The following is a 14,667-nucleotide window of genomic DNA, read 5'->3' on the forward strand; positions in this document are numbered from 1 at the left end:
TGACCGCACAACCTGGCAATCACCTGGGGGGCGGGGCGTGGGCACCCTTCGCTGCCATTTTGCTAAATGGAAAGGCGAAGGGAGGGGAAAGCTTTCAGCCCCCGGGTTGAAGTTAGTGGTTGCCATTTTGAGAAAGGGCAAGGCAAGTTGCGGCTGGTGGGTAGCGTATCGCCATGCTGGAATTGGGCACTGAATAGCGAGTGAAGCTATTGCGGAGCCATCTTGGGTGTGGGAAAGCTGACTGGCTGTGAGGCGAGGCGGGGCGAGGGCGTCACGGCTGGACAGGGTTTCTCTGGAAACACACAGGGAAATTGTGTTTAGTGCAGCACGAGCAGCCAGGCTGTGGGAGCTACACCAAACTGACCTTTTTTTTCAGGGCCTCTGGCAAAGCACGGCAGTTTTCCTGGGAGAGGAATGGTGTTTCCCAGTGAATCTCTTATTTCGAGGCCCTCGCCAGCACCCAGCAGCCAGTTTCCTGGTTTTGCCCTGCTCTCAGGCTGCCACCAACTCCCTCATAAAGTAGGCAAAAATCGGCACTTCGAAGGAGAAGACTCCAGCACATTGTGAGAAAGAGCTTTGATCACTTGCACAGGAACAGGCAGCGTAGCTGGGAGTGGCTCTGGGGCACAGGGCCAGGCCCGGAGAGGCCCTACGCTGGAGAGGGGTGCTGGCAGCCTCACAGGATTCCCTGGGAATCCCAGTTGGCCCCAGTTAGATCCGCAGCTGCACCAGCAGGACCCCAGAGAGGGATCCTGAAAGTGGGTTTTGACTTGTGCCACTAACATGGCTGAACAAGCCTTTCTGTTTTACAGCCTTCATGGGGCACGCTGCAGGACAGCTGCATAAAAATATAACCCGCTGAGATGGTGCTGTGCCACATGTTAAAAGTTTCCATGAGGGTAGCCAGGGTGTTCTGTCAGACTCCAGCTCATGAAAGCATTTGGCTCAGAGTAAAACTAATCAGGAGATTGGTGATCAGCTTGGTTATCCTATAAAAATCCTTAAAGGGGAACTGTCTGTCTGCTGACCTCAGTGTTTTACAGAGGTGATGCTCCATGTGCTTAAATGAGGAATGAGGCACCAGGAGATGCAGTGGCTGACATCATGCAGGCAGTGTGTTAGAGCTGTGGAAAAGCCCAGGTTTTGCACATTTCTGTCCATAAAGAATGCTGTTATTCGAGCCACTGCCTCTCTTGTCCATGTCATTGAGGGATCTAATGTCTCAGTGATGACATTACCTGACTGACATTTCCTGTTTATTTCTTTTTTAATAACAATACCAAACACTCACAAAACATTTTGCACTTTACAGCAATATCAAACATTAACTAATGAACCTGCTCACACCCAAATGAGCTATACGATGTTATTATTACATGCAGAAGGACAGAGTGACTTCCTCAAGGCTACAGTGAGTCAGTGGCAGAGGTAGAATTATGCTCATGGTCCTAATTCACATTCATTCCACCAGACTGTACAGCTTTGCACACCTGGAAGGTTTGCAAAACCATCATGAATTATTAATTGGTTAATTTTTATAATTTCTTAAATTAATGCATCAATTTATTCCAGGTAGAAGGCTTCAGCTGTGGAATTCAGTCTCTTATTCATTCATAGGAGCCTAAAAGTGTGAGCTTTCAAAATTCGTATTTCCATCCTATGGTGTGCTGAGTGCCTCCCCTTTTCAGCTGGTATAGACAAACATTTTTAGAATCTGTTTTGGTGGAAAGAAGAGGATATGTTGGTAGGACGCTGAGGACTTTGAATCTGCATTAGGAGTCTCAACCTTGCTTTTTACCTGTTTTTTTCTTTATACCTTTGTCCATGACCCAAGGACATGTGACCCTTTGTAAGCCCAAATAGAACCAATAAAATGATTGAGGACTTACTTATTTATTGCTTCTTTTGTAGATCAGATACTTTTCCACTGTTAATGCTTTTCTATTTCAGTTGTTCCTTCTTGATAGTACTTTAATCTCAGCCAACCCAAAGAACACCTTTCATTCCAAGATGACTGATTTGAGATACCGTGTATGTCCATATCTCAAAAAAAACCCTGGAAAACTGTGCTGCTTGCATCAGAAATTAAATTGTTCCATATGGACACAGTCAAGAGTTGCTTTTTTCATATAGCTTTATGTCCAGAATGTATAAAACGCATCATCTCCCCTCTTGCTTCCTTTGATCTTTCAGTCCCACTATCAATTGTTAATAATGCTAATAATGATAAGAACTGCTTTTTCTTCAGTGAAGTGTAGGAGCCCTCAACAGAATGGCAGAACCAGCTCACCAGACATTGTTCTTAGGAGGTACCATGTTAGAAAAAGGCAGGTGAAAAGTAATAAAACAGGTCTTTGTCTCATGACTTTTCTCTCAGTGAAAATAAAGGTTTGACTGAAATTCATTTTAGAAATCTAGAATTTTATTAATCTAACCAAGTGGCTGGAAAGCCTCCCTTTCACCACACTGGAGGGGGCTATTATACCAGTTCAGGACTGACCACAAGTACAGAATGATTTGATAATTTAGGCTTCATATAACAAGTGGATCAGTAGAAAAACTGTGGATGAAAAAGTTATGCTATGCCTGGAAAAAAGAAGGAACCAAATCTTTGCATCCAGTGGTTAAACATTATAGAGCTGCCTGGTATTTTTCTCAAGAAAGTCAGTATGTCCTATTTTAGAGCTTTTAAATTTGGTTATCCGTTTCATTTCTCCTTATCATCTGAATCATCAAACAGGCCAGTTTTTGTGTTACCCAACAGATGTACATTTAAAGTGAAATTGTACTCAGTTTCTGAGAAGCAGAATTGAATCGTTCCAAACAGAATTTAAGAAAAAGATCAGAGTGCACAATAAATTATTCTGATCACAGAGGGAAAAGAGAAATGGTGCTCATGTAGCAATTTTCCACCTAACTGAATAGAATTATCAGTTAAAAGAATCACTCCTGTGAAAGCTGCATCCAACCTCAGATTCAGTTTATGTAAAAATATATAAATGTGCAACCTGTTGCAGTGCATAAAATTCTGTTATCTTTTGTTAACTAGAACTGTTCACAAACTTCCTTCCATCAGTAGGCAAATGGAAAGAAACAGTAGTACGAATTCTGAAAATAATTCATTCTTTTTGCACAAACTCCTAAAGTCATTGTGATATATTTTTATGGGCTCTTCTTAGGTGGATTATTATTTGATTCTGTGATAAATGTGTTGGGAAAGGCAAGTAACAAGTCCTTCAGTCAAAAAAAGACCCTATGTTTTGAACATATACAAGTAAACACAAATAAACGCATATACATTCCACAGTATTTTATTTCTGTACAGTGGTTTCTCTGCAGAATGTATTGTATCCTAGATAAGAGGTTTGTAATATACTCCACTCGTGTAATTAGGCAATATTTTCAATAAAACTTTTATAAACTTACTAAAAGTATTCCTAGATTTACCAAGGTTGGTACCATCCTTTGTCCATACTTCTACATAACTATGTTGCCTTTTTTCCCATGGGTAAGTTTAGATTAACAAGGTATACCAATAAAAAAAAAAAAGAGGAAAAAAAAAATTAAGAGACATTTGACCTGTTGCCTCATTGGTGTATCCAAGAGCAGCTTCCTGTTGCTTTATCTGATGAAGCAGTTTTTCTTCTCAGAAGCAGACACGGGTTACGCTACCAATGGCATCACAGTGAAACCGCTACACGGGGACACATGGCTGCCTAGGTAAGTGTTCAAAATCCAAGAAGTTAGATACACAACTTATGTTCTGGTACAGATTTCAACGTGGCTCTGCCTTAACGTGATTCTGACATCATAAAACAAAAAGAAGGGACACAAAAGGGGCTGGAAAAGTTTGCTTTGGGAGAAGGAGTATTTCACTTCCAGCAGAAGTGAAACATGAGACAAAAGGGCAAATGACATCAAAAGACTGAATTAGGAAAGACATGCCAGCTTGATTTATTGTTGTAATGGTATTGCCATGATCAAAATACCTGTTGCTTAGGAGAGGGGGGAAGGATGGAGAAGAACAGTATTTGGGGGTGAGTTTTCACAATTCTGAGCTGTCCTGTCTTCACTGTAAAAAATGCCTCAGGCCTCACAGGGGGTTCCAGTAGCTCTTCTATTACTGTTTTTTAATATTTTATGGCACTAACAAGGTACTCAGTGCTATTTATATGAAGATACACAATGTTTAAAAGTTAGCAGAAAAATAAGCTGTGCTAAAACTAGCTTCTTAGAATACCAAGTATTATGTACATGAAAGTATTTTGCAGACCATCTTTCTGTATGCATAGAGGAGAACACGATGCACATAAAGATATAGCAAAATAATACTCGCCTGCATGGCCCACATCCTAAAAAACATAACTTTTTTTTTCTATTTGCTCATGTTAACAGAATTTTTATACTCTATAAAACAGTCCATAAAGTGTATCTCAAAGTTAAAAAGACTGAGCTCTTTTAGACGTGTTTGAGTCTCTACAGAATCCTATGGAGATCTGTCAATGAAATTCAGCATTTCGTGAGGAAAAATGTTCATTTCAAGCAAAAATGTCCATGTTACTGAAAGGCATATTTCAACTCTCCTAAAATGTGAAGTTTTTCAGAATTAAGTTTTGAGATCTGCTCATTAGGAAAAAAGATCCAGCTATGGAAGGTCCTTGTACTTGAGGAAATCAGCTTGGCACTATAACTTATTTTGAGAACACAAAGCAATCAACTTTGTTGAAATTGCTTTGAGAGAAAAAAGAAATCGAGAATACCATCTGTCCTTCCATCTTATGGCTGATATACAATAGCACCAGTACAGCGGCTACTGCACTAGCTCACACAACATTATTTTCTTCCCCTGAAACTTACCTAAAAAGCAAAGTACTTGCAAAAACTTACCACGTTTTAATGAATATTGCTTACAGCAACTTGCCCTTTTATGAACTTGAATTTGAAATAACAGGTAAAATGTATCAGTTGCAGATGTTTCAAAAATTAAACTGGTGTTTATTAACTAATGGAAGATTTTTTTTTTAATTAGTGAATAAACTTTTCTGTTAATAATACAAAATCCTTCCAGTCTTCTTCATCTTCCCTAATTTCCCAAATGATAGTAGAGTTCATTCATCTGAAAAATAAAAAAGACTCTTCCATTCCTCCCTTAGAAAGTTGTTTACAGATAAGAGTATGGAATATCATTTTGTATTTGTGCTTATGGAAGTATAACTTTATACTTACTTTGTTGCTTTCAAAGTGTTATAAATGGAGAGACCACATAAAGCTCTCCTTGAATCTGAAAAAGGTACTGTAGGAATGCATCGATACAAATACAGTATGTAATGAGTACTTTTCTCCAGCAACTTTCACAAGGTTCCTTTACAGGCTTGTTTGCATACATTACTTGAAGCATAGCATTTGCTAGTCCATTTCTCTAAATTTTATGTCTGACTGACTTTTTTCAGAGTTCTTACACAGCAGGTTTTCTGTAGCAAAATGACAAAGAGACAGGGACATGGAATCATTGAATCATGTGGCTAAAAGAAAAAATCACTGTTTGAGAATTTTTTTTTCATTTGAAACACATCTGATACCACAACAAGTCTATAAAATAAGTCACAGGTCTACAGAATTAGTCACAGTGGGTTTGGACCATGAAAGTCAAGCCATTAGACTATATCATTAAACAGAAATTCCTCGATAGTTTTTTAGAAAAAATTAACAATCAGTGGGAAAAATTATCAAACATTGTGTTTTAGGATAGCTGTAAGCCAATACCATCCTCCTGGGTAAAACCAGCAGGTACGCTCAGTAGCTGAGAGAAAACCTGGTAACGCTTCAGATCATGCATTCAGGTAAGGCAAATCATTTTGCATTACATAGTCCTAATTATCAGAAGAAATCTAAGCAAGGAAGTATGATATGAACTACTTCCCCAAGATAAAGCCCCAAGTAACTGTAAAGAAATATGTTGTAATCAGTGCTTTCTGCTTTTATGTTTCTGTGCAAGAAACTGCAGCATGCATTGTGGTATACTTCCTTTGCTGGCTCTTTGACACACTTCAGTATAGGTCATCAATACATGCCAGAATGACACACTTCTTGTTATTATTCTCATTGAATGCATGTCCTCGTATAAGTAGCATCAATGTGTCATCAAAGCTGGAACATGGATTACCTGGGGAATTTTAGACAGCCTCCAGGGCTTTGTTCATAGAAACTATTGGTGATACTGGTTAAAAATAAAAGAAAACCATGGGGTACAGTGACCTGTGAACAGGAAAGACAGAAAAAATTGCTGAGGTGGCAAATTTCACGTGGTCTCAACTCTCTTCTTTGAATCCCATCTTCAGTGTCCCAGCCTGCTATTAGCCAGTTATATCTTAGGATATTAGTTCCTTAAGGCAGGCAGCAGAAGAGCAAAGCAAGGTTTTGCCCTAAAGAACATGCGGTTTATTCAGACAAATACAATATAAGGACAAGTGTTTTACCTTATGATCAGTGAGATCAAGAGGTGAAAACTTTTAGAAACTATGAGCTAAAAAGAGAAAGCTGAAGAAAAAAAGGTGGGTGATATGAAGAAATTGGCATGTTGGTCTGTGAGTAGATATGAAAGAGCTGATAAAGGTAGAGAGGAGCTGTTCTGAGTAATATGAAGACAAGTCAGGAGCTTGTAAGGATGTTGAGTCTAATATAACAAGTCGACTAACAATGGAGAAAGAGTTTGTGGCGGAGGGAGAAGGAATTCCAGTTTCAGACACACGACTAGTAAACACTGCCTCACACACTTGCTACATTACACACATGCTTCTGAAAGGGCACATTTCCCTGTTAGACATGAAGAGACCCGTCATAGGAAAAGAGATGCTAAAATGTGATTAGAAGAAGAAGTAGGTATTTTATCTTTTACTCATCTGGTCAGTCTGCATATGTTTGCTTTGTTTTTGGTGAGAAGTGGGTCAGCAAAACCCTGGGATCCAATTTCTAGAGCTAGATTTTTAGTTTGTGACACTTATCTATACTGGTAAGCTTACAATGTCCTATTTACTGTGTGGTTTTATTAAACCACACTGAAAACCAGACATCTTATGTTTGTCTTAAATATAGACACTGCATTTTTTTTAATTAGTCATGTAAGTAAAGCTGCTCAATGGACCAAATTGGCAAGTCCTTCTCAAGAATTTTCCTTGTCTTTCAAGCCTGTGAATGAATTTAACTCTAAATGTGAAAAGTTAGATCATATAAAGCAGTGGCTGGTAAAATTAAATATGTGCTTTCTGACTAGTTTTGTCATTGCTCCTTTTTTTCTGAATATGCATGAAGGGGTTTTTTTATGGAAAAGAGATCCATATAATCTCTCAACAGAGGCAATAAACCTACTTGGGTTTCTCTGATAAACCCACAAACCTACACACACGCATGCATCATACCCATAAAAGGCAGAATGAATTTGCCTACCACGTGGGAAAATCCCTGCACCGAAGCTGTCTTCAGTTTGAGCTGTTTCCTGTGTGGGAACAGTTGTAGACAGTGTTATCTCGCAACCTACTTGTTTTACAACCTCTTCTCCTCCTCTGCTCTCAGTCTAGGCTCAAACCACAGATGAGTTATCACAGGCAGTCTCTGAAGCAGTTAGTATATTTGGCAGTAGAACTGGACCACAACAAATATTCCCCATTCTCGTGTTTCCTGAACTTAACAATTAGATCTTTGGAGAAGAGAATTACTGAGTGTCAGAGCTGTGATATAATCAGTGAGTACCAGCTGTCTCATAGCTATGGTTGTACACCCTTTCTTACTTAAAGGTCAGCTCTTCTAAGTGCTTCTAAGGCTCGCACATGCAACTCCTCCAGTCCCACTGCTTTAGTCAGGGCTCTGGTTTTACTGGTATTTTCATGTTGAAGCGGTTGATGCCCACAGCCCTGGTAGTGCCAGAAGTGTGAGGACAAGACAAGAGAGTGATTCGCAATAGGGAGACATACCAGCCACACATTCTCCTCTTCTGAGCAGATCCCAACATCTAGCAGTACCTGAATCCCTGGCTTTCTATCCTTGTCTCTCCATTGACTTAGAAGGGAGGAGGTTATTGGGGATAAGAAATCTGTCATATTCATATGGCCAAAACCATATTCTGCTCACCACAATAATAGAAAGTACACTTCTGTTACTTGTGGTGCACTTTCTGATCTCCTTCGACTCTCCCACAAGAGAGACCAGGGATTGCAGGACCCTACCCCTCTGGAAGTGTCTTAACTAATCCCACTTCTGCTGTAGAAGCTTGCATCTGACTGATCTTGACTACCTTAGATATTTGGGTTCCTCTTCCTATGCACTCCTAACTCCAGGAGCATTTAAAACCTTTGATCTCCTACCAACACTGTTTCTTTCTTCTAAAAAAAGACACCCACCAAGAAGCCCACAAAAACCAAACAAAAATGTTGTTATAGCTGACATTTTTCCTTTTTGGTAACAGAAGGCTGGAATCTTACCAACCAAGTCCTGAAGAACTAACAGATGACCACCCATCAGACTACAGAGGGGTTTTTATTGCATCCAGGCTGGAATTAGCCCAAAGATACTACTTGGGGTAGACAATGAACAACACTACTAAGTGCCATGATGATCACACCCTGGATAAGTATTTGTTTCCATTTGTGTACAGCACTGTGATGATGATCAGTATTCCCACCAATTGCATATCACTCTATGCATTTTGCATTCAGATTAGGAAAAAGAATGAGTTAGCAGTCTACCTCTTCAGCCTATCCCTGGCTGACCTTTTGTACTCTCTGATTCTGCCTCTGTGGATTGATTATGCCTGGAATGGCGATAACTGGAGGCTCTCTGCCTTGCTTTGTCAAATTTCTGCCTTCCTTATGTATATGAATTTCTACACCAGCACGGCGTTCCTTGCTTGTATCTCCATTGACAGGTACCTGGCATTAGTTCACCCCTTGAAGCTCCAGCACTTGCGCACAAGAAGATTTTCATTGATGGTCAGCATAATTGTTTGGATTCTGGAAAGCATCTTGAATTTAGCCATATTGGTGAAGAAAGAAGTATTCAACGATCCTTGCAATTCCACTAATCATCTGTTATGCTATGATAAATACCCCCTGGAATTGTGGCAGGCACAGATAAATTTATTCCGGATATGCTCAGGGTACCTGGTCCCTTTCATAATCATCATGTTTTGCTACCATAAAATCTACCAAGTAGTGAGGTATAATCAAGCCACAGTAGATGAAGAAAAGAAAAAAGTGAGGAAACTTATTCTGAATATCACAGTTACTTTCATTGTTTGCTTCACTCCTTATCACGTTATATTGCTTATTCGCAGCATCAAAGAACCTTACACCACTGACCCACAGCTTTTGCAGTTGATGTATAAGGTTTACAGAATCACACAGGCCTTAACAAGTTTGAATTGCATTGCTGATCCCATTCTTTACTGCTTTGTGAGTGAAACTGCACAAACAGACATACTGAATTTGCTCAGGTATTGCTTGTGCCTACGAAAGTGTAAGGGAGACCAAGCAAAAGACCGTGCTCTGTGCAGTTCTGCTACAAAGAGCAGTGCACTGATCACCTACAGAACTTCCTGTGAAACGGAGACTGTCAAAAATGCTTGAGCGAGCACATTCAAAGCAAAACTGGATAACCTAAAGGGGAAAGAAAGAAAAATTATTCCCCAGTCTGTATCTAGGAAATACCCTAAAAGTCACAGATACTAACCTAAGTGAAACCGGTAGCTGGAGCTAATAAGAACTGACTATGGGTTCAGTGAAATCAATGGAGCATCATAATTATCTTTAAAACAGGCATGGTACATAAAACAATGTCAACAAACAAATGCACAGTCAAGAAAGATGACCATGACACAATGACAGAATTACTGAGGAACCCCCCCAGAATTGCCTCCTGTCGCAGCTTGCTAGCTAGCCCGCGTGCTGGGCATACACACACTCAGCTGGAGGAAGGCTGAAGTCCTCTTAACCTAGTCATTTGTTTTCCAGTTTTAGTAGAAACCTAAAGCTTAGCTGGGAAGGAACCCCAAAAGGTTTGGTTTTTTTTTAAATCAGTACTGTGATAGAAGAGAATAAAGCATGCACACACATGGAGATCAGTCAAGTGATTGACAAAGGAGCAAACAGAGGTAGGGTGGTAAATCTTATCTCTAATTTCGTGGTGTAATTTATGCTGCTATGATGGTTCCTGTGTTTCAGTAATGACTCAGGTTCTCCTTCAGCATACCCCTGAGATTAGCCACTTCTTAAAATTGTTTACCTCATGGGGACAGGTACTTACCTGCTCTTAAGCTTTTCAGCTTTTGTTTTCTTTGGTAAATATGTGTCCCAATGTATAACCATATGTCATGCAGTTTCATTACAATATCAATATGGTGTTTCACATAGTTGAAGATTCATTACTTCAAGTGCCTGTAAAGAATGAAATTCTAGCCACAGGTGGTTTAACTCGGATGAAATTTTTCCTGATATATGTAGGGAGGAAAGGGAAGGATTGAAAGGTGAGGTTTCACATCTCCACAACTTAAAGGACCAGCCTTTAGCCTTGCTTATTATGACTGAAATCTGGAGTGTGGTTACGTTTGCAGAGTCAATAGAGTAAGAAGGTTTATATCCATTTACTTAACTGCAACTGGAGGCCTCAGCAAGAGGTTCCAGAGCTCTCAGTCTGCCAGTTTTAAAACAATCAAACAACAAACCAACAAGCAATACTGACAAACCAGCAAAGAACATGAATGTACCAACAAACAATAAGAATGGCAGCAAAAGAACCCACATTTTGAAACGGTTGAAGTTACCACAAATCAAAAGTACAGCTGTTAATTAAGGGACCTGTTCCTGCACTGGCCCCTGCAATGGCTGTGTGGTTCCCTGGTAGCAGCAGGCACTCGACCCTCTGAAAAGAGTTAAAACACCATGAAAAGTCTTTTTTTTTCTCCTCTCACAACCTTTTCACTTTTGTTCAGTTGCCAGGAAGAATGTTTGGTTATGGTGGTTGTCCAGTTTCATAGGGAAAAAAATTTTCTTTCCATAAAGATATCCCCCCTCTAGCAAGTCTGTGTAGTGGAAAGATTTTGACCAGCACTTTTTCAGCACACCTCTAGGTCTGACATTATACTTGGAGGATGAGCATACAGTGGTCACAAGCAATATCGAAATTCTTATGAGAAAATCTCTCTGCGTGTAAATTGCAAATTTCTCCATTACAAAGAGCCACTTTCATTGTTTTTGTGAGTTCCTGTTTGTGTCTATTTATACTTTCAATTAATTTCACATTCCTAGAGGGGAACTTGAGAGGCTGAGGAGGCTGGGCTTGTTCAGCCTGGAGAACAGGAGGCTTTGCGGGACCTAATGGCAGCCTTGCAATACCTGCAAGGAGGGTATTGAGAAGATGGAGCCAAGCTCTTCATAAGAGTGCATAGCAGAAGGACAAGAAATCATGTGCATAACTTGAAGCAAGAAGGATCAGAGCGGATATAAGGAAAAGCTTTTGAACTATGAGGACTGCCAAGCAGTGGAGCAGGTTGTACCAAGACGTTCTGCTTGCTCCATCCTGACAGATTTTCAAGACCCAGCTAAATGAAGCCCTGAGCAACCTGGTCTGGCCTCATAGCTGACCTTCCTTTGAGCAGAAGGTTGGACTAGAGACTTCCTGAGGTCCCTTCCAACCAGAATTATCCTGTGATCCTATGAACTGTGTATGTCACTATTCTGGCTGTTGCCTTCCTCTCTAAAAAAGTATGTTCCCTTCCCTTCTTTGTTTCCATTTGCTGGATTTTGTTTTGTTTTGATGTGGGTTTTTTTCTGTAATACCTTCTTATATATTATGAAGGAAAAAGTATGCAAGCAGCAGTGCAAGTTACTTCACCACAGATTTGTTCCTGTGCTGACCTATGTGTTTAGCAACAGAATGTGAAATTTCACTGCAGCACTGGAATAAAAGCAGAACCAAGCTTCACTGTAACTTAATGGAAAAAAGAACTCAGTGGTTCATTTCTAGACTTTTCACATGCCAGAAAGGTTGGAAAGTTAATTCTATTGGGGTTTTAAATTTATTTTGAATAAAGAATAATGAAAACTAAAACTAAGCAACAAAACTGAGTCAAATTTAACTTGTGCATCAGGGAGTAGTGAGAGCTTGCTGCTCTGCAAGGGGCAGGGAGCCAGGAGCTGAGGGTGACAGCCAGGCAGGCTGGGCAGCATCCTTACCGAGAAGCCACGCAGTCCCACAGCACCCCAGCGAGGCACAGAGAGCAGGTCCAGTGATGGTAACCAGTGTTGGCCAACAGCTCTGTGACCACCAGACAAATCCATAGTGATGAGGCAGGTCTGAGGTCAAGCCAGGAAGCCAAGTCAGGAAGGCAAGGCCAGGATCAGGAAGGTACGAGGCCAGGCACAGCCACACCGTGTCAGCACTGGCCTCCGCACAGACAGCCAAACCCCAAGGAGGCAGGAGAAGAGACCGCAGACTCTGTTGGTAAACTTAAGGCCCTGACCCTGTGCAAAGATCTTAATTTCCACAAAATTTGGCCCTGAGATTTTATACTTTTTAATATTCCACCAATACTCATGAAAGCCATAGCTTGGACCAGCTTAAATTGGTACGTGTGGATGTTTTTCATAGCATCATTTCCTGTAGTACCTCCCTGCATTGCTGAAGATCCACTTCAAGATAAAGGAAAACAATGACCGTGGCTGGCCTATAGGCTGGGCTTCACAACAAAGCTCAGATAAGTTCAGAGTCCTATCACTTTATGATAATAAAGTTCACTATAGTATCACTTTATGATAATAAAGTGATTAGGTGCCTAATGCCTCTAGATTGTTCTGAAATGCTTAGTCAATGTGTTCAAATCACAACCCTCTGGAGAAGTTAGGAAACTTTTAGATGTAGAAACTACAAAGGCCTGTACTTCAATCATGTGTGTATTTACCTTATTCTTCTTACATAGCTAAAAATTTACACTTTTTTCCATTCTCTCTCCAAATTTGTTTGTCCCAGCTGGACCAAATTTACCATAGGAAAGTAAATATCTATGTTCTTTTTAAAATTGCAGTGTTACAGGAGAGGTACTTTTCACTATGCAAAAACGGCATAGTGAAAACTAAAATGTCTTCATCCAGGCTCCAATCCATGCTGTGTATTATTGTTTTTGAATACTCCACTTAGAATTCCTGATGGCTCTGCAGGCAAAAAACAAGTGCAAATTCACAGGAACTCTTCCCAAAACAAGGACATTCCTTACAGAAAAGAGTTTATAAAACCCAAATGTCTATTTAATGTCAAGAAGAAATGCATGCATTCAAATTCCATGTTCCTCACAATGCCTAAAAGCATTAATGTAATGGCCTCAGTGAGTCATTGTAGTTCCTATCTCACTTCCCAATCTATACAGTAAGAATATGGATAATTAAAAGGGCTGTGATGGTAATTTAGTTAGTATCCACGGGGTATGAAATGTCAGTGCCAAATGATATTGTTGTCAGCGTAATAACAGCAGAGGTGAATTTACATGTCAATAATGCACTTAAAGCAAAATCCATCTGCCAAAAGTCCAGCAAAGATATAGCTCAGCTTCGTAAGTTGGGAGCTTTTCGGTGAACTGTGGTGACCTAGTTGGTGGAATTTCAGACTTCATTTAATCTGTTTTTCCTAGAACCTTAGCCACAACCTGCATCACCGCATTCATGATGCAGATCATTATTCCTTTCTGATGTAGCTACACATCAGCTTTGCTTTATTAATGTCAGCAGGGTCAGTCCTGACTCACATGATTGTAGGCTAACAGAGACTCTTGCCTAGCCTTTTTTTGGTTTTTTTTTGAGTCTCTAACACGTCTAACTTCAAAGCCACTGAGAAAGATGAAGGGAAGTGTGAATTTGAGTTATAAGATCAATATATTCCACTTCCTGTTTCCATTCACGGAGAATGACGCTACTAAAATAATTCTGATTAGTCTAGTGACAATCTTCAGCAATGTCACTCTTAATTTAATGCCAGTAAAGAAGGGAGCTTTGGGCCATAGTTTAGCCATGTGCCACTTTCCATATTACTTACCAGTTTCATCAGTGTCATCATTGGTCTAGTTCTCTATTTTCTAAGGTGGTAAAGTAGCAAACCTTGTTCATTTACTCCCCGCCTCCACACAGCATAGAGAACATGGGAGGTACTATTAGAGTGCTTGGGACCAGCACAAGCGCAACCACAGCAGATCTGCTCGTGCAGAACAAGGCTGTGGGGAAGGAAAGCAAAGCGTGGCTCTGAGCTCAGCAGGAGCCAGGGGCAGCTGCTGCACCCACAGGCCAGTGCTGCCAATTGCCAGGGTTTTACTTCTGCTCCTTGTGGTCCCAGAGCCCTGCGGGATGGCAGCTTGCCCCTGCCCAAGGCCGCCTGCTCCACCGCATCCGCAGGTTCCCCAGTGCTGTTTATCCAAGGCAGCACCTGATAAGTGGTGCTCCGGCGCTGATAAGAAGAAAGAGAACAAAACACCACGTGCATATCGTAAAGGTTTTTCTTTTATTGCTGCACCGCAATGGGTGTGCTACTGATAAATTGCTAGCCTAAGCTGACACAGGGAGGTTTTGTCTGCTCAGCTATGAAGTAAAAGTAACCAAGCTATTTTGCCTAAATCTTGTAATGTCCTAGAAAGACATA

At 40.5% G+C, this 14,667-nt stretch overlaps 1 protein-coding gene across 1 annotated transcript; it reads left to right on the forward strand.

Moving 5' to 3' along the window:
* The first annotated feature begins 8,579 nt into the window (after positions 1-8,579).
* Positions 8,580-9,808, forward strand: GPR65 (G protein-coupled receptor 65). Its single transcript, XM_072864685.1, has one exon. The coding sequence runs from the start codon at positions 8,580-8,582 to the stop codon at positions 9,615-9,617; it is 1,038 nt and encodes a 345-aa protein (XP_072720786.1). The 3' UTR covers positions 9,618-9,808.
* Positions 9,809-14,667: the final 4,859 nt, after the last annotated feature.

Source organism: Ciconia boyciana, chromosome 6 (assembly GCF_034638445.1).
Source record: "Ciconia boyciana chromosome 6, ASM3463844v1, whole genome shotgun sequence".
NCBI lineage: Eukaryota > Metazoa > Chordata > Aves > Ciconiiformes > Ciconiidae > Ciconia > Ciconia boyciana.